We start from the raw sequence: 19,815 nt of genomic DNA, 5'->3' as shown, positions 1-19,815 counted from the left end.
CAGGAAAAACATTCTCCTGCCAGATCCGGTTGAAAACAATCAGAAGGACATCAAGAGAAGCAGGAGATAGATGGTGCAGCATGTCATAATGAATATCATTGGGTCCAACAGACATACTGGCAGACCGATGAAGAGCCATTTTTAGTTCCACCAGGGTAAAGGGACAATTATAGTCAAACAAACAGTCAGTTCGAAAGGAAAGAGGTGATCACTCTGCCCGAGTCTTGATGGCCAGGAAGGTGGAGGACCAAGCAGAAGTGCTAGATACCCAGCAAAAGCTTTCACCTAGAGTGTTAGCGATGTTCCCGAACATCAGTCACCTCCTAACCATCAGAGAGTAAGATCGAGAGGGGGACAGAATTGTAGTGCCCATTAACCTTTCGAATCCTGTCCCATATGATCTTGGAACTGGTGGTAGAAGATATGCTGGTTGTGAACTTAATCCAAGATTCCTTCTGGCTTTGACGTCTTACCCACCTAGCATGTGCATGGGGATGTTGGAAAGCAACCCGGTTTGAAAGTGTGGGATATCTACGAAAAGTATCCCAGGCCCACTTTTGAGCCTTCCGTGCTAAGTGGCAAGCAGTATTCCACCACGGATGAGAATATCGTAGAAAACGTGTCAAGGTTTTAGGAATACACTGAGCAGCTGCATGTGTAATACAGTTTAGTTACCGCTGCTACACAGTCGTTTACTGATGGCTGATTTACAATGGCAGGATCAAGTTCTGCGAGAGCAGTGAAAGTGGACCAGTCTGCCTGATCCAGCTTCCACCGGAGCACGTGGGTAGGGTGGCATTGACCACGGCCAGTCTCTCTCAAAAGGATCGGAAAATGATCACTGCCTCGTGGATTACTGTCAACCCTCCATGAAAAATGGGAGAATAATGAAGGGAAGCAAACTGAGAGATCAATAGCGGTAAAGGACTGACTAGGTGCATGAAAGTAAGTGGAAGAACCAGTATTGAAAAGAGAAAGATTGTGATCAGAGAGCATCCGCTCTACAGATCGGCCACTCCCATCAATAATAGCACTTCCCCAGAGGGGATGATGTCCATTAAAATCCCCTAGGATTAGAAATGGAGATGGCAATTGTTCAACGAGAGCATCAAGATCTGATTGATCATATGTCTCTCTCCAGGGGACAGGTACAGAGAACAAACAGTGATGGTATGACCCAAGGAAACATGGATGGCTACAGCCTCCAATGGTGTGTTGAGTGACAAAGACAGGGTGGGCACGTGTTGATCAACCAACAGTGCCACACCTCCATGTACTCGACCATCACACAACCTGTTATTTCTGTGCAGAGAAAAGTGCCGAATGGAGACAGTATCAGCAGTTTTGAGAAATGTTTCTTGCAAAGAAAGACAAACAGGATGGTAGGAAGCAATCAGCATTTTTATATCATCCAGATTAGAATGTAAACCTCGACAGTTCCATTGTATCAAGGTGGCCATTTTTAAGAACGGGTAGGTGAAGTGGCTGGAGAACCCTTCGGTTTACGACCACGTCTTTTTTCTTTACTGTCTTTAGTCGGAGGAGGTCTATCAACCTCCATGGATCCTGCTCTGGGTCGGGTGGCAGGTTTTTATTGTTGGAAGGGGAATCCAGTGACTGAGGACGTGAACGAATAATTGACTTGTCTCTTGTGGTGGGAGAAAAAGATGTATCAGAAGAAATGCCTGTATTTGAAACTGAAGGACGTGGATCTTGAGGTTTGTTGGAAGGTATGGGAGGAACAGAGATGGGTGTGGAAGTCGATTCATCAACCTTTTTAACCACGGAGGTCAAAAGGCTTTTCATTTGTTTTGAAAACGATTCTCTTGGAGGCACAGAGAGATCTGTCTGCACTCCCACTGTAGTTGTGGAATGAAGTGCAGCAGCATATGTCCGAGATGGAGTGGTGGATAGCAATTTCCGAGCCTCAGGATAATTAATGTTATGTATCGTTTTCAAACGCTGCACCTCTTTTTCCTCCAACCATTTTGGGCAAGAATGGAAGTAAGAGGGGTGAGAGCCATTGCAGTTGACGCAATGTGGGTTCATGTCACAGTCATAGGCATCGTGGTCCTTGCCTCCACAACGAGCACATGTCAGGGAACCAGGGCAAGATGTCTTTGAGTGGCTGAATCTCTGACATTGGAAACATCGAAGAGGATTTGGAATGTATGGCCGAACTCTGCAAATGAGATAACCTGCCTTGATGGTGGCAGGTGCACGTGGTGAAGTAAATGTTAAAACGAGGGTATTTGTTGGCAGTGTAACTCCATCTTTGCAGTGGAGATCGCCTCACTGCAGAAACTCCTTGAGTGGAGAGACCAGCGAGAATCTCTGACTCGGAAACGTTCTTCAAATCCCTTTCAACAATAACTCCTCGTGAAGAATTCAAAGTACATGAGGTGTAACCTCAATAGGTATATCCCCAATTGCCTTTGAATTCAAGAGAAGTTCACTGTGTTGGGATGTGGATGTTTCTACCAATATGTCACCAGATCAAAGCTTCTTTACTGACTTTGGAGAGCCAGCAAGTCCCTCTAGTCCCTTGTGAATAAAAAAAGCGGACATTTGCCCTAAAGGTTTTTCCAAAAGAGAATGTAATATAAGAAAATGAGGTACGTGTGTTACTGATGTTGAAGATTGCTGTTCAGAGTCTTCAAGACGTGGTCGCTTACCCATTGACTGTTTATTCACAATTTTATTTAAATTTTTTTGAGGATCCATAGGAAAAAGGAAAAATTTTGGTACCCACTGACCCCACCCACCATGGAGCCCTACAAGGGGACGCACTACAAAGTCACGCAAGGATAATGCAGCAACGCCAGGGTTTCGTGAGCACTATACCCAAACACCAGCATCAGGCACAATGTCCACAACACCCGTTGAGAACTTCCAACACTGGTACTTGGTTGACTCTAGCCCAAGTGGACCAGCCGATTGACCCAAGGGGGGCCACCCAAAGGCTGCCCGTCTACAGGAATTCGAGGCCAAAGTGGTGTGTTAGGGTTGGACCCCTCAACCACCAGGATCCTCTTCTCCCCTTCACGGGTTGCCACGCATGGCAAACACGTGGGTGGATGTTTAAATCCCAGAGAAGGTAACCAGATAGAACAGAACCTTCCCTGGGAGGTCCCCTCACCACGTACAGGAATCCACACCGAGGGGCTGATGTTACGTGTCTTCATTTATCCAGCATTCAGAACAGAAGGAAGACTGCCACTGAATACAAACACAAAATAAACATTCATGTACCAAATGACAGTGCCTAATTCTATAGTATGAAGATGACTCAATGAGAATGGAATATTTGATTGTGTAGCAGTTAAAACAAACTGTTACTTTGATCTCCAAATATTGTCAAAAGATTGATATTTGCTTTAAAAATAAAGTACAAAAGCTGGACAGTTGGTGATTGGAAAAGGGTGTTTTGGATGGGCAAGTCCAAGTTTATGGTATTTGGTTCAAAGTAAAAGTTGTATGTCTGGTGAAAGAAAAATGAAAGATACTAACTTCAGTGCATAGCACCTACTATGAAGCATGAGGGAAGTAGTGTGATAGCTTGGGAGTGTTTTTCTGCTGAGGCAACAGGAGACAATTACAACATAGATGAAATAATAGACCGGTGCAAGTGCTAGCAGTTACTGATCCAAAATATGTATTATTGGCAAGATTCCACTGTGAAGAAAATAATGATCCCAAACACTCGTCCAACCTACAAAGAAATTACTTAACTAAGAAAGAAGCTGTTGGAATCATTCAAGTAATGCAATGGCCCCACAGAACCCCAATTTCAACCCATTTGAGTAGATTTGGGATTTGTTACACCAAAAACTTGACAACTCAAAAGTTACTTCAAAAGAAATTTTATAGGAGTATCAGAGACATCTGAAGTAAAATTCCAAATAACACTTTAATCAAATATATTGTAACAATGTCTGAAAGAATGTCTGCAGTTATTAAAGCAAGAGGGAAACACACAAGGTATTAACTGTTTGCTGAACACAAGCACTTCCACTGAGTTTCAGTTGTACTAAATATAAAGATTAATAAAATTGATATTTCACCTAGGATTTACCTTGAAAGCAGTCTGAAATCTAACTTTTAACTTCATCCTGACACTTTTGCACAGTATCGTATGTGTTTCTGTATGTCTGTTTACAGGACTGACACGTTTATTAATAAAGATGCACAACTGTTAAAACAAAGCGGTAGCATTCCTTTATGATGCAGTTTAAATGATGCAATACAAAATCAAAATTATTTGTAGCATAAGCAATATTTTAAACAATCTTGCATAATTAAAAATTCTACTCTCTAAATATGGTGCCTAACAACTATCAAATTTAGACTGATGAAAAATCATATTTTCCCAATAATAAAAACAAATAACTCTTTAATTTCCCTACTTCCATACAGTTTTCCCTTCTTCCCATTTTGAGTTTATTAAAAAACCTTGAATTACATTAAAAATTTACCAATTTCAAAATTTGTTTGTAATTTATACATTCCAAGTGTGCACTTCTAGAACATTTTATGTTTTTCTAACTGAAATCTTAGTTTCAAAATAAAAATTAATGCAGATTAAAAGATATACATAAAAATTTCTTCCACAATTACATGAAGATAGAAAAGTAAATTATTTCTGTTGCAATGAAAACACCAAAATTCAGATATTAAAGGTTTGGTTTATTTTGAACTTGACGCAAAGCTACACGAGGGCCATCTGCACTAGCCATCCCTAATTTAGCAGTGTAAGACTAGAGGGAAGGCAGCTAGTCATCACCACCTGCTGCCAATCCTTGGGCTACTCTTTTACCAACAAACCGTGGGATTGACCATTACATTATAATGTCCCCACAGCTGAAACACATTTGGTATGACAGGGATTCACACCTGCAACCCTCAGATGATAAGTCGAGTGCCTTAACCACCTGGCCATGCAAGACTCATATTTAAGGAATCCAGGATCATAAATATTAAAAATAAGTCAGTTTTAACTGTTATTGAACAAAGTGAAGAGTAACAATCTTTTTTGTAAAACGTTTTAGCACTGTCTCACTTTTTCATATTTTTCCTGGTATTGCAACTCAGTTTTCTCTAGTTATACAACTAACGTCAAAAGAGAAATTAAGCATTTAATGAAAAAATAATAATTTAGGTCCTTTTCAATCATATAAATTGAGACTTAAAACTCACCTTAGGATCACACTTGTTACCTATTTTAAGGTCCAACTCTGTTGAACCATTTGAGGCAATCCTATATGATGGCCGGCCAGCTGAAGCAATGTACCTGTGATCAACTATTATCAAGGTCAATTATCAATTATTTTTAATACTTGTCTAGCAAAACTTTCTAGTAAAATTAATGAAATTCAGAGAGAACTATAAATGTATATAACACTTGGGACTATTTTTAATACTTTTAAGTAGCTACATTAAATGCTTTAAAAACACCATCCAGTACTTATTTCTGTAAGATTAATAACTATTGGGTAGTACTCTCATTTCAAAAAGCATTCCACATTTGCAATCAATTGGAAAAAATACATAATGTTTTATTCTAAATTAGTTATTTATTTTTTTATTTATTTTTCCTTGCTCATAAGTTTTCTGCAAGTTACAATTTTGATTTTATAATTTTTTTATAACCTGAAGGAAAGCATGGTCAAAATTGCACTTTGTAGCCAAAGATAGTGTTAAAAATAACTGCAAAGATAATTACTGCAATGTAATCATAACACATGTTTAACACTCTATAGCAATGCATTTCTAATTTTAAATCATATTCATTTAGGTTTATCATCTAAATTATTAGGCTTTTATGGAACTAAGTAAATACTTTACATTTTTCATAAACATATATTATTAAAATTTGATATCATTGAATTGTCTTCATCTGAAGTGTATTTTAGTTTCAATTAGAATTCTTGGTTTTCTGGAGAATTCATGTACTTATATATATAAATACAAACAAGCTGAAAATTTGAAGATAGTGCATATTTCCTGTTTCCCACATCAACCAATCAATGTGCACATTATCAAATAGTAATTATGCATGATGTCCAGAAAATGTGTAAAACTGTTTTATAGTCTCTTACATTATTTACATTATCCTGTGAATTAATTATTGTGCATAATAACCAGACAATAGTTGGATCTTCTACCATACAAATAAAAGCATACAATTAACCCTTTCCCTTTCAACCTGAATGGATCAAAGTGTGCATGTCACAATCTTTCACAGAGTTACTTTCAAAGTTTAATTAAACTACTTTATTATCAATCTGTATGATTAAACTTATTAGAATGTAGATAACACATCAATGTTTATTATTATCTAAGTTTTTTACTTTTATGAAAAAATATCAGTCTACCCTAGTTTCATAACTGTGATGTTTAGTATCTATGTCTTCCTCCTTCTCTGACTTTTAAACCATCCCTCCATATTAGAAATTACTCATAACAGTGTTGTCATCTTTCAGGAAAAGCATAATTTACATAGCTTCCAATCTGATTTAGTTACAGAGCAATATAACAAAGTCAGACCCCTTTTGTCACAGCCTCTCTTTCAGAACTTGCCAATTGTTCTTTTTGACATTTAGAATTGCATTAGTTACTAAAAATACAAAGCCGAAGTTTTCTCTATCTGTAGAGGTAGTTATATATTTTCCTTCCAGTTTCAACTTTATTCCCACAGGAAACATACTGATGAGTTTGGCTGAATTTTTAATGGCTTTCTTCTTCTTCTTCTTTTTTTTTTTTTTTTATACAAAAGTTAGAAAGCCAGGATTGTTATAGAACATTGTTTCTTTTTTGCATACTATTATTCTGTTTTCTTTGGTGCATTATTTAATACAGTAGCAAAATTATTGTAAAAAAAAAAGTGGAGTTACATTTCATTGAGAGTTGAGAGCAAAAAAGGAAAACCCAGATAAACACTATTTTTTCTTTTTCATGTATATTCTTTATTTATTATTACAAAAGTAATTCAAATGTCAAAATTGAAAACTTTAAATATTAATAATAATAATTTTACAAAATATGTATGAGAGTAGTTCATAAATTACGTAATTCAATACCATAATGCAAGTTGTATGTTCATCATATAATTTACAACTCATGTGGTACAAATAATAGTCAGACATGGTTTAGAGGGCAATAAAACAATAGAAATTAAGTATAAATAGATATATATCATTACAAGCTTTAACCTACTTAAAATAAACAATTGTGGTTTTCTGTTATAATCTGAAATCATTTCAGAAAGAAAACAGAGGAAGTTTATGAGTATTTTCCAATTTGTTTTCCAGTGGCTGTGAAATTATTCAAATCAACTGACTTCATACAGAATTAAGATAAAGAAAATAACACATAAAACAAGGATTTTCTCAAAGAAAATATACATTTATTTTGGAGATTTTATGGGTTATGTAAATAATACTTGACGATTTTTGAAGTATTTTTAATCTTATAATGAAAATTATTTCGTACTCAATGAAGGGAAACAAATGTTCAGTGTAAATAGAAAATAAAATTTTCCCTTTTTTTTTGAGTTTATTAAATTCTACTTATGGAACCCCTGAAAATCTCACTGGGACTCTTGAATAAATAAAAAAGTTGATAGCCTGGGATTCTTTACTGTGGGATCCTAGTGAGAACCCTGAATATCAGAGAGAATGTGCTCATCCTTTAGTAAAAATTAAAAAGTTCTTTGGATAAAATACAATAAAAATAAAGACTCTTTGATTATTAAACAGAATATACAAATAATTAATCAATAAAACTCATGATTTGTTTGATATACCCAAGTTACAACTGGTTACTTTGTAATAACTTATTGAAACATATACAAATGTACAAATAATCATTTCATTGTTTATTTTCAATGCATAAGTTATGATTCTTATTCAAATTTTTATAAATAGTGGGACACAAAAACATTTCAATGGAATGTTGAAAAAAAACAATAAAAACAGTTATGATTTTGAACAAAAAGAAAACTAAAATTATAAAAAAGTGAGTTCTAAACTTTTCTAATTTCTAAATCTTCCTAAATAAGTATTTTTTTTCAGAGAGACTTCAAATCTTAACTGTTAATTTCTATAACTCTATACATGATTAATCAATTTGACTGACCTCATGATCACTGCAAAATATTAGAAAATACATCTAAATTATCCTTTTTTCTTTCTGAAAAGACTGCATATTGTAACAGAAAACCATTACCGTTTATACTAACATTTTAAAGCTTGTAACAGTACATATCTATTTCTACTAAAATTTTATTACTTTATTACTCTTTGAACAGTGTCTAACTAAAACTCCCACCACACAAGTTATAATTAACTCAGTAAAGGTGTAGCTCATATTACAGTATCAAATTATATAACACACAAGCTACCTGCAAGCATAAATCCTGAAAAAGTTTCATTATTATTTTTTATTATTTTACCTAATAAGTTCCTAATTTTTACACTTTAATAATAAATGAAAATTCACGTGAAAAACATGAAATATAATTATTTAGGTTTTTTGTTTTATTTTACTGTTAAATGTCAATGAACGTTATGCCTACTTTTTTTATACTAATGGTACTACTATCATACTTCTTAATGAATTAAAATAATGCAAAGAATAATAGCATGCACAAACCAAACAATGTTCTATAAATATCATAATTTAACTGGCTTTCTAACTATGACAAAAGAGCCTCAAAATAATTCCCACACTTTTTGATTTGAACACTGCTACAGAAACTTTCAAACTAAAGGCAAAATAAACAATCTCCATACTGAAAACAATGTAATATAAATGTCAGTGTTTTGTTGGTTATAAATAATATAGTACAAAGTATCAAAGAGAACTACAGGCAAATTGTTAAAGAAAGGATGTGACAGGCAGACGTGGCAAGGATATCTGATTCTCTAGTTTATGACTTCACAAAGAAATAAAGTTGAAGGCTATAAAAATCAGAGTTTACCTCACTGAAATCTATATTATAATATGTAATGCGCATTACATTCTGTACTTCTCATAATGGTGGTAAATAAATCAGAGAAGAGAGAAAACCTAGAAAACAAATGTCAAAATTCTCCTTCTAGGTAGACAGAGGATTTTTTAAATATTTCCTTATAAAAATAAGAATTTAAAACTTACACAAAATTAAAATTTGATTCATTATCTATGTTTTGATGATAATAAAATAGTTTAACACTATGGTTACAGGCACTCGTTTTATGTATGTCACAAGATTTTACTTTGTTACACATGAAATTCAATTAAGCAATCTTACAATAAAGGTATGCCAACACAATTAGCATCAAAATTTAATTATAGCTGAAAGTTTTATACTACTTAAGTTTTAATTTTGTATTTCAAAAGAAACCTTAAAGAAAAAATTCTTAAACTTCAGTTTGATGCAAAAGTCCACAAAACTAAACTTCTGGATTTTGTAGTTTGAACAAGTCTTGGTGTTCACTAACCTTCCCTTTATACATAAAATCTAGGTTAATTTGTCTGTTTATACATTCTTCTTTCAAGCTACTTACAGTAAATTTGGAGAAAAGACAAAAAATTTAGAACTCTTGACAGATGCCACATTTACTTTCACACACAAAGTTGCTATTTCTCAGCCAATTATACTTAGTTGAGACAAATGTTTATAATCAATAGAAAGACCAACTTTTAAAATACAATCTTCCAGTAATCATTTAGAAACAGTTACAAAGAATTCCACAGAGAACTTGTCAAACTGGTCTTAATATTGTTTGCCCTCATTACCACTAACATGTTTCTCACTATAAATATGTTAGTTGGATAGAGAATTAAACTGTATTTAGATTTCAGTTTTATATTTTAGATAATTATGTGCTATTTTAATTTTAAAATGGATATTAAAAGGGTTTAATAACTTTTCAAAATATAAGCTAACCTGCTTCAAATCATCAGTGTCTTTGCATATGATACCTTAATACTACCCAAGAATGCCAGTTGGCGTGTATCACAATGAGTAATAATACTAAAGGACGGGAGAGGAAAATAAAACATTAAAAATAAACTATATGTGAAAAAAGTAAAAACTTACAATTAAGAACACAACTGAAAAAAAGATTTTATGGGACAGTAAAAAGTACAAATTTTGTTTAACTTTAAATGTTTCATTGCACAATACATGATGATAATTCTCAAAATATTCAAAGTCTGAGTGATAAAAACTACAATACAAACATAACTATTCTTTGATCAAAATAATCTCATTTTTTTGCACAAAATACTTGCATTATTTAATAAACTATTACAAACTGTTGTGAACATATGTTAAGAAAACTCAGGGTTTAAGTAAGTATTGCTGACCTGTGTATCTTTCTCCATACAAGAAGTAGCAAAATAGGTTCAATCCTGTAATCATAAGATTAATTAAATTTTGAATGTAATTCTGTAAAAGATTGTGATATGTGCAATTCGACCTGCCTGCGGAGAGTGTTAAACTACAGTTGGATTATCACATTGTAGAAGTACTATAAATTAAATCAGCATTTTTATTTCTCTTCATTTTAACAAACAGAAAATGAAATAACTTCTGAAAATTCATTTACAGAATAATTTTTCAAAACATACTTACTAATTCTTACATACACTCTTTTAAAATAAAGCAAAGGTTGTTCAAAGCATGTGATGATTTATTAAAAATATTTGATAAATACACACTATCTAAAAATAAAATAATATATAATTGTCAGATAATGACAAAATATGAACTACAATTCTTATTCCATCTTTTGTGACTGACTAATAGTAACCTAAAACATAGAAAAAAAAAGAATTGAAGTTCTCACAAGACATAAGCATGCAGCATTATTTTTTGCACATTTGTCAAAAGCATCACCATAGTGTAAAAGTACAAATCATAAAAGTTTATTATAATTAGTTTAACTTATGTTATCCATTAAAATCCTAAAATCTTAGTTCAAAAATTACAAAAGTTTACACAGTACTAAAATTAAAAATCTTAAGAAAATATTTAATACCAAGCTTCCCCACCCCCATGAGATTTTGTGAAAAGGATACATTGCAACTGAGCCCCAAAAGACAAATAGTGCAAACAAAAAGACATATGGAACGATAGGAAAAAACAGAGATGACATCATCGTGCCCACAGCCCTAAAATTACAAATAATAAATGCTGAAAAATTCATATTATCTCACACAATTTAAATATAATGCAAAATTAATGTTTAAACAGTAACATTTAATTGTCATATATAACAATTTATTATCTGTTCTTGAATATCATTCTAACAAACAGCTTTTCAACACATTTTTGCTATAAATCTATAGGAGTTGAACATACATTTTTAGCAATCCTTTCAACTTACTAACCTATCAATACATTCTTAAAAAGATAAAAACAGGTCTATATGAACAGTGTCTGATAAATAATTACAAGTTAAGCCCAAACAAGCTAAGTTTTCAATTACTAGAAATCTCACCAAATTATCCTTCAGGTTGGATTTCCTTATTCAAAAAATTGTACACCAATAATAAAATCTATGAACTTTGCTTTGCACAATGCAACTTCATAATTTACAGTAAAATTAGCATAATTGCACACACAAAACACTAGTAAGATAAATGTTATTTTAGCATAAAACAATTTGTACTTACATTTATAGATATTTCTGATAAAAAAAAGCTACAGAATATCCTAAAGTACTTGCATCTGATAAAATATTATCTGAAAAGACAGTTAAATCTACATAACTTAGGTAATAAGTATCTTCAATAGCCAATCCTTTAAGAAAATCAAAACTTCAGAATTTAACCTTACCTGCTTCCTTCCTTGATCAAAGCAATGGCAATTAAGATACGTTTTCGTAGAAATATCAACAGCAACAATAAGATGATAAGCAGTACTCCAGAAATAATTGCTATGGAAATTTTTTACCATATAAATCAAAGTTTAATTTTTATTAGAGAGAAAAAAAATATACAGTATTGTCACTAACTGTGGATATAGTATGTCATGAGCAGTTTTTGTAAGGCAAAGTTTTAACTGAAATTAATGAAAGTTGTCTTTTCTAACATATTCATTGAGATTTTTTAACATCATATTATGCAATTTATTTAGTTCTTCATATACAATTTTAAATCCCATTTTTTCTGTTTTAAATTTCAGGATTACAAAATCACACATAACAAGCTGCTACCTTTATTTCTTTTATTTTAAAGAATAAAAATATAAAAATTGCAAAAACTAAATTATCTCAAGTATGTCCCTTTGAAAATATATACTTCAAGTCTAAATTCTCACCAAAGGCCAACCAAGTGTCTCTCAAAGCTAAGTATGATTTCAGATTTGTGGTGAAGCTAAAGGCAGCATCAGATCCAGGTTGATTTTTCAAGGATATATATTTTTTAACACTGTAATAACACCCTAAAATAAAAAAAATATCAAATCTAATTTTAAAACTTACACACACACACCCAGTGTGTACAGTATTTATGTACCCTATAAATTATTTAACACTTTTACAAAAAGTAATTTTTGACACAAATTGCAGCTAACCCTGTTGCAATGGGTTCTGTATAATACACATAAATTCATATACACATTTGCACATATTAAGTATTTATACTATAGCTTTCAATAAAGTATGTATATCTTCACAAAATTTGGTAGATATTTAATAAAGATTGCAAGTTTTCTGTACACAAAAAATTAGATTTTATAATGAAGTATTATTACTGAAGATTTATTTGTCAAAGTATCAAGTCTTTTTTGTCATTAGTCTGAGTGCAAAGTGATTTTCATGTTATGATTAACAAAGAATTCTTCATCCCAAAAATCTCCAAAAACATTCCAAATACATAATTTATTTTTCAGTAAAATGTTATATTTTGTCTATTTTTTATACCTTAACTATGTGGAGTCTGTAAATTTGATTGACCTTGTAACCACTGTAAAAGCACAGATTGCCCTTTGTGTAGCTTTATGCTTAATAACAAACTACAACCACCACTGTATATTAAAAAAAATTATGCTTTTTTCATTCTAGAATAACTAAAAATTATTACAAGAAAATACAAATGTTTAGTCTAAATAGCTTAAATCTTTTGTTATATATATTATTTTTATTATATTAAGCTGGCTCACATTACAGGGTTTGCATTGACACATTGCACATGCACTCATATTTCTGTATCCAATAATATAAAACTGATCTTTTGTCTTTACAAAGTGACCCTGTATTTGCTGTCTTAGTGGATTAGTATTTTGTAATATTCAGTCACATTTCAATTTATTATTTGTCACATATGTATATAGATTATTACTATTTAGAAATAAATAAATTATTCAACTTTATTTTTCAATATACAAGAATAAATAAAGAAGCCCACAATTATTTCTTCTAGCTATGACTTTTGTATTCAGTTGTTACATGATATAGGTTGCTAAGCCTTTTACAATTTCAAACATAGGGGATATAAAATTAAATAGTTTTTTAGGTTTTTATATATAGTTGAATAACTAAAAAATCAAAGTACTATATTGATACCATAGAATTACACTATAATATAAAGCTTAGTAACTAAGCTGCATTTAGGTCTAAAAAAATAATAAATTTCGAGAAGACTAAATACACGACCTACCTCCTTGAAATTTTAATTTGAAAGCATGAAGTGGCCTTCTAAAATATTAAAATGGCTGAGAAAACCACTAGGGAGATATTCTAAGCTGTCAACTGATTATTCATACTGTATGTCATATATTGAAGTAAGTGTATATAAGAGACTGGAAAAAGGTAAATGGGACCACTGTGTTTGATTCAGTATATAAACTGTATCTCAGCAAAATTAAGAGACATGAGGTTTTTATTTTATATTATAGCTTGACGATATTGATAATTTGAATTCCTAATTCATACAAAACTAGACTTGGAATTTTTGCAACACAAACATTTAATTTGAACCAGTACTGCATTCAATATACCACATGACTCACAAAAATTGATATTTGGGTGTGTTCTTTTAAATTCAAAACATTACAATTTACAATTTGATACCAAACTTTTTGACAAAGATTCATAAAATAGTAGTCCAATAAAATTTTGAATGCAAATCAAAACACAATAATATTACCTTTAATCTGTGACCTACAATGACACATTTAATAAAAATAAATATCATTTTACAGGTATTTATAAAATCTAGGATTAAACTAAAACCAAATTAGATTAAAAATTAAACAACCTATAATTTAAATATGCATATAGTATATCAACAATATCCACAATAAGTCACAGTACACTGAGTACAGGTGCAGTTAGCTATTTTATTCGAAATTGAAATACAATAACATTTAATCTGTAAAACTTATAACCATAACTAGCTTTTCAAAAACAAATCATATGAAGGGATAGTTTGGACATTAATGAAATCATCCATTAGAACAGCTATCATTTCAAATGTTAATGTGACAAAAGAAGAATCCTGAAATAACAGTACTCATAATGCAGGACTTCACATGCAATGTCACATCATGTAAAATGCAATAAAAGGTAACTGTAGGTATCTCATACAAAAAGAAGGTGATGGTCCAACCCAGGTTTTGTGATGCTTCATTCACAAAAGGTTTTTTTTTTTCTGTAGCCAGAAGTTAAAGAAATTTGTGAAAAACACATATAAACCCAAAACTATGAGTATTAAAAATAATCTAATGTACTGAAATGTGATAACTGAACAGGAAACTGTGATAGAAATGATATGATGATAAATTTTGTTTAATGTGATATGTGCTATGTATATGACCAGTTATTTCATTTTATATGAGAAGATACTTCACCACAGATTAACCCAATCAACCCAAATCCCAAGAACAGATTGTCTTTAGAAATATATCAGCTACAATTTTTTTATAAAAAGAAAATAAACAAAAGAGCTAAAGAAATATACTGTAAAATAAAATACAAAGCAGAACTTTTATGTATATATCTTTAACTTCAAGTATGGTGAGGTCAAAGAAAGTATTTTGTTTAACAACTTTTATAGGTTCTTTTCTGAAAATGTCTTCCAACAAAATCTCTGTATACATACACAAGTTTGACTGAAAGTAACTCATAACAGATATTTGACAGCATGACACTACCAATTATAATAATGATGATATCTTTAGGCATTTAATGTTAAGTAGAATAAAGTTAGAGTCTTTCAAAATAAATGTATTTCTAGTTAACTTGAAGCCTATCTGTATGCAACATGCATCAACTTACCAAACCCCAACAATCCTGTGACACAGACTATGCTTAACCAAACCATCACTCCTGCTACTAAGCGCATAAGTAAAATCCAAATGAATGACAGAACCATTGAGACTAATAAAAGCCTGAAAAGAATAATAATTGCAAACTTTAGTTTCTTATGAATACAACTTTTAAAGTTAAAATGTATAAAGGATTATCATACAGAGGTTTAATTTCAAACACGAAAATTTGTATTTTTTAAAGTTTTTTTTAAATTAGCAGAACTTTCACTCCCAAATGTAGTATTTTTAATAAGAGTAGTATTTCTGAATAAATTGCACACTTTTTTTATGAGTATTAAACTGTTTAAAAGTAGCTGTAGTAGGACAAAATCTAGTTTAAAATCAAATTTTAAAGCTAACTGACACTGTTAATAATTTGCAATTTTAATATATTACATTAATATACAGACACACACAATTTAATAATAATTTACATACATAAACATTTAATTATAAAACAGGCTTAATTATAAGCTCAATATAATAAGCAGGTGAATGTTACACAATAAATTATTAACATTAAAAAGAAGGTTCAAATTCAAATACAATAATAGAAAAACATTATTAACAAATCTATAGCACACCAAATTCCTGTCATGCCACTATTGATGTTCCACAAGTTTAGTGCTTTCTGTTTCAATACATTAAAATCACTGCAAAGAAAACTGCTACTTGAATTCACAAAGCTACCCTTTAAACTTGTAAAATAAAATTGCCATAGACTTAAAGTGCATAATTCTTGAAACAAATCTTTAAAAATCTTATTTATGCTAACCTGATGAAATACTAAACAATGATAGATTGCACTTTTTCTCATTTGCTAATATCTCAATGAATTAACAGTTTAAACTAAGCTTTTGTTTTATTATTCATGTTCACTCTTATACATATGCATAAAATAATGGTTTGAATACAGTTACTCACTGATATCATTATATGTATTTTAAAACAGTTTCACATTTAGAGCAGTACTTAATTTTAGATTAATATATCAACAACATTACAAAATATACCTTTCATATTTTGTGTGCCATAAAGAACATTAATAACAATATTATTTTTACAGTAGTTAGGATGTAACAAGATAATACTTTTCTCTCAAATATCCATTATATTTTATGTTATGTTTGTTCAATTTTGAGCAGAGCTAAGTGAGAGCTATTTGTCCCAGCCATCCCTAATTCAGTAATAACAGACTAGATGGAAGACAGTTAGTCACTACCATCCACAGGTACAATTTTTCTAATAAAAATTTAGATTGAATATTATATCATAAGGCCCTCATGGCTGAAAGAAAGAACATATTTGACAATGGGTTTCAAGCCCTTCACACACAGATTAAAAACTCAGTACGATAACCACCAGCCTATGCTAAGGCTCCTCTGAGGAAAACCAAAATTGATCAAAATGGAATTTTATTAATATTTCTTAAAGAGCTGATAAGAAAATTAATATTTTCCTTAGTTGAAAATGTATTTCTGATAAATGCACACCTATCTTCATGCAGTGGCGCTTCCTCATCATGCATGTTTCTTTGTCCTCCACCTTTCATATTTCTACCTGAATAAGGAGTATACCCTGCATAAGATAGATGTGGTCTTCCATGAGTATTGTCCCTCTAGTAAGCCCTCACCACTATACCTTTGAGATTTTGTGCATGTCACTTGTTATCACCCACTTAAAAAATATGTTTTAATATGAAGTGTGATAACATAATCTTCATACAACAATAACCCTTCACCAACAGGAGGGTAGCACAACCTCAACATACATTAGATTCCCATAGGCACTTGCACTCAAAATAAATTTCATTCTTAAAGAAGACAAGAAATATGAGCATCTACAGTGAGGAGAAAGGTTGAGAAGGTGTTCAAAGAGGTACGTATCTATCATAAATATATTTCCAGACAAGGAAAAATTTATCTTTTATCTCTCTGCACATCTTAGGTAGAATACCACACTGATGAGATGTATGAGTTACTACAATTGCAAAAACTTTAAGTGAGCTCCCTTCAGAGGAGGCAACTGAAGAGAAAAGTACATGGAGTGTGACACCCTATAGTGGTGGGGATTTACCATATGGACAACAATTGTGGAAGATCACATCCATCTTATGAAATGGTATACTCCTTGCTCAGGTTGAAAGGCAAAGAGAGAAAGGTAAAGAAACCAATGTGTGACAGGCATAGACAAAAATGTTTATAACCAACAGAGCACTTGCATATAATAAGTCAATTGTACATCAGCTATAGTGTGGCTGGAGCAATGTTCAGACCACAGAGTCTGATATGCATTCTGTTGTATCTTTTACTCATCATACATAAAGAGACAAAGATGAAAATCCCTTTTTACTGCAGAAGAAAAACATTTTCTCTCACATTGCTTGTAAAACCACTGGAAAGTTGGCAGAGAAGTATAAGATGGAATGACCTGCATTACAATGTTGTGGACACCCATGCTCTACTTACTTCCCATTAAACTGTGCTGTTCACTTGGACTCTTGTTATAGTGGGATTGCACAATTAATGAGGAACTCTCCAAGTCAACCACCCCAACAGCTCGGAACAGAAAGTGGAAAGATGTGCTTACCTTAATGACCAGATGGAGAAACTTGCATAGCAAGACACAGAAGAAGTACCATAACATAATTAGACCAAACTACCAAAAAGGTCCTTTACTGAAGAAAATACAATGGGTACTTGTAAAACCTAATTTTAAATGATGGCATGTGAAAGCTAATGAAATAAGCAGACAAAAAATGGTATTAACCTATGTTAATTTCAAATTTCTCTCATTACAATGAAAAAATATTCCTCTAGAAACTTCCCAAAGTTTACCAGTCTGAAAGTAAAGTAATGAAATATTAAAAACAAAGTATTTTTATCTGTAAACCTAGCAGTGAAAGACTTAACTTTAAATGAATGTTTATAGATATTCTACAGATATTTGTAAAAATGTTTTCTTCACATTTAAGATTTCTTCTTATCTGATTTTTTTTACATAGATGAACTATTAATTATTTTTTAATTCATCTCTTCCTGGAATACTGAATCACTCAATGTTATTTTTAATTGCAATGAGTAATATGAAGCTTTTTCAGTAGTCTATCTTATTTCAAACACATCAAAGAATAGCAATTTAAATATTATAAAATTCTGTGCTTAATTCCTATATAATAAAGATAAAAAACTTACACAATCAAGATCCACCACACTCTACTGAAATCTTGAAAAATCCTTTCTCCAACCTGCCTTGCATTTAAAATCAAAGCTAGTGCCCTGCAGAAAAATTCACATCAATTAAGTAAACAAAATAATTTTCAGCAATGGAAAATCTAAAAAAAACAAAAAACAATGATGCTAAGTTGCATAAATATTTTTTTGAATATTTCTATTAACATGTTTTATATAATACTATGTTTTCATTGACATGGTTGGTGGCCTATATGACCATAAAAATTTAATTAATTAGTTATTTTTTGTATTGTTTTGTAAATGATTCTTTGATTATAACATGTAATTATGTGTTACAATCTACAATGGTAACTTACATGCTGGTAATTTGTTGATTAGTGTTTTGCTTGAAACAAAAACTTCATAAACCCAAACTTTGAACAGGAATGGGAGAAAAATTAAGACCTCCATTTTTTTTTTGGTAATTTATAACATTGTAAAGGAGTAAGCAGTACATCAGAAATCAAAACACACAATAACTGAACAACAGCTTATTTCATAATATAAGAGAAAAACAATTTCTTTGTCCAATTTAGCAAGTGATCATCTGTTTTAGTTATTTTCTTACACCGAAAATATATTTCTGATAGGAAATTCCTCCCACTCACAAAGTAGCTAAAATTCCACATTCAGTTTAAGAGGAGGAACTAGTGTGAGGGAAAAATTGACTCACTTCTGAAAGTATCCTAATGATAACTGTGTAGATGGATAAATCAGATCTGCATACCCAAAGAAGGAAACCACACCACTTCTGATCCAGATAATGAGATATACTCTTTCTCCATTTGTTTAATGTGGAAGAATTCTGGATAAAAAAATGACAGTAGCACATCTGAGTAAAAGAGTGTGGTAAGATAGTGATGCTAACCAGAGAAAGATGTAATTAAATCCCACAAGAAGTAGGTAAATGAGGATATATTGAATGGTGTAGATTTGTTAGGGTGCAATGGACTATACTAGGTAAATCAAGTACATCCAAAAACTCCTAGCATGGTAAAGACATCTGCATGAGAATAGGATAAAAATTATACTATCTTCACCTTGAACCCTAGAACCATGGAATTGATATTCATTTCAATTCCTGGGTATGACACAGGTTTAACTCTGACCTATGTAACTGGCAATGTGACATCTGATATCCAGAGGAAGACTATCACATGCAATAAACTCCAATGAATATGAAACACATTAGAACCAAAAGGCAATAACATCCATAACAGAATGAAAGACAGCCAAGGATAGAACTAAAACAATCCCATCTATCCCTGCTATGACTTACAA

The 19,815-nt window shown here is 31.6% G+C and overlaps 1 protein-coding gene across 1 annotated transcript in view; it reads right to left on the bottom strand.

Annotated features, from left to right (window-relative positions):
- The window catches only part of LOC143245025 (choline transporter-like protein 2), a 115,896-nt gene that overhangs the window by 43,017 nt on the left and 53,064 nt on the right, over positions 1-19,815 (bottom strand). The window contains 6 exon segments of the mRNA XM_076490796.1: positions 5,197-5,290; positions 11,068-11,160; positions 11,828-11,927; positions 12,311-12,433; positions 15,270-15,382; positions 18,496-18,579. Of these exon segments, the coding sequence (XP_076346911.1) occupies positions 5,197-5,290; positions 11,068-11,160; positions 11,828-11,927; positions 12,311-12,433; positions 15,270-15,382; positions 18,496-18,579 (607 nt within the window).

This window comes from Tachypleus tridentatus, chromosome 2, assembly GCF_004210375.1.
Source record: "Tachypleus tridentatus isolate NWPU-2018 chromosome 2, ASM421037v1, whole genome shotgun sequence".
Lineage (NCBI taxonomy): Eukaryota > Metazoa > Arthropoda > Merostomata > Xiphosura > Limulidae > Tachypleus > Tachypleus tridentatus.
This window is presented reverse-complemented; position numbering and strand designations above follow the sequence as displayed.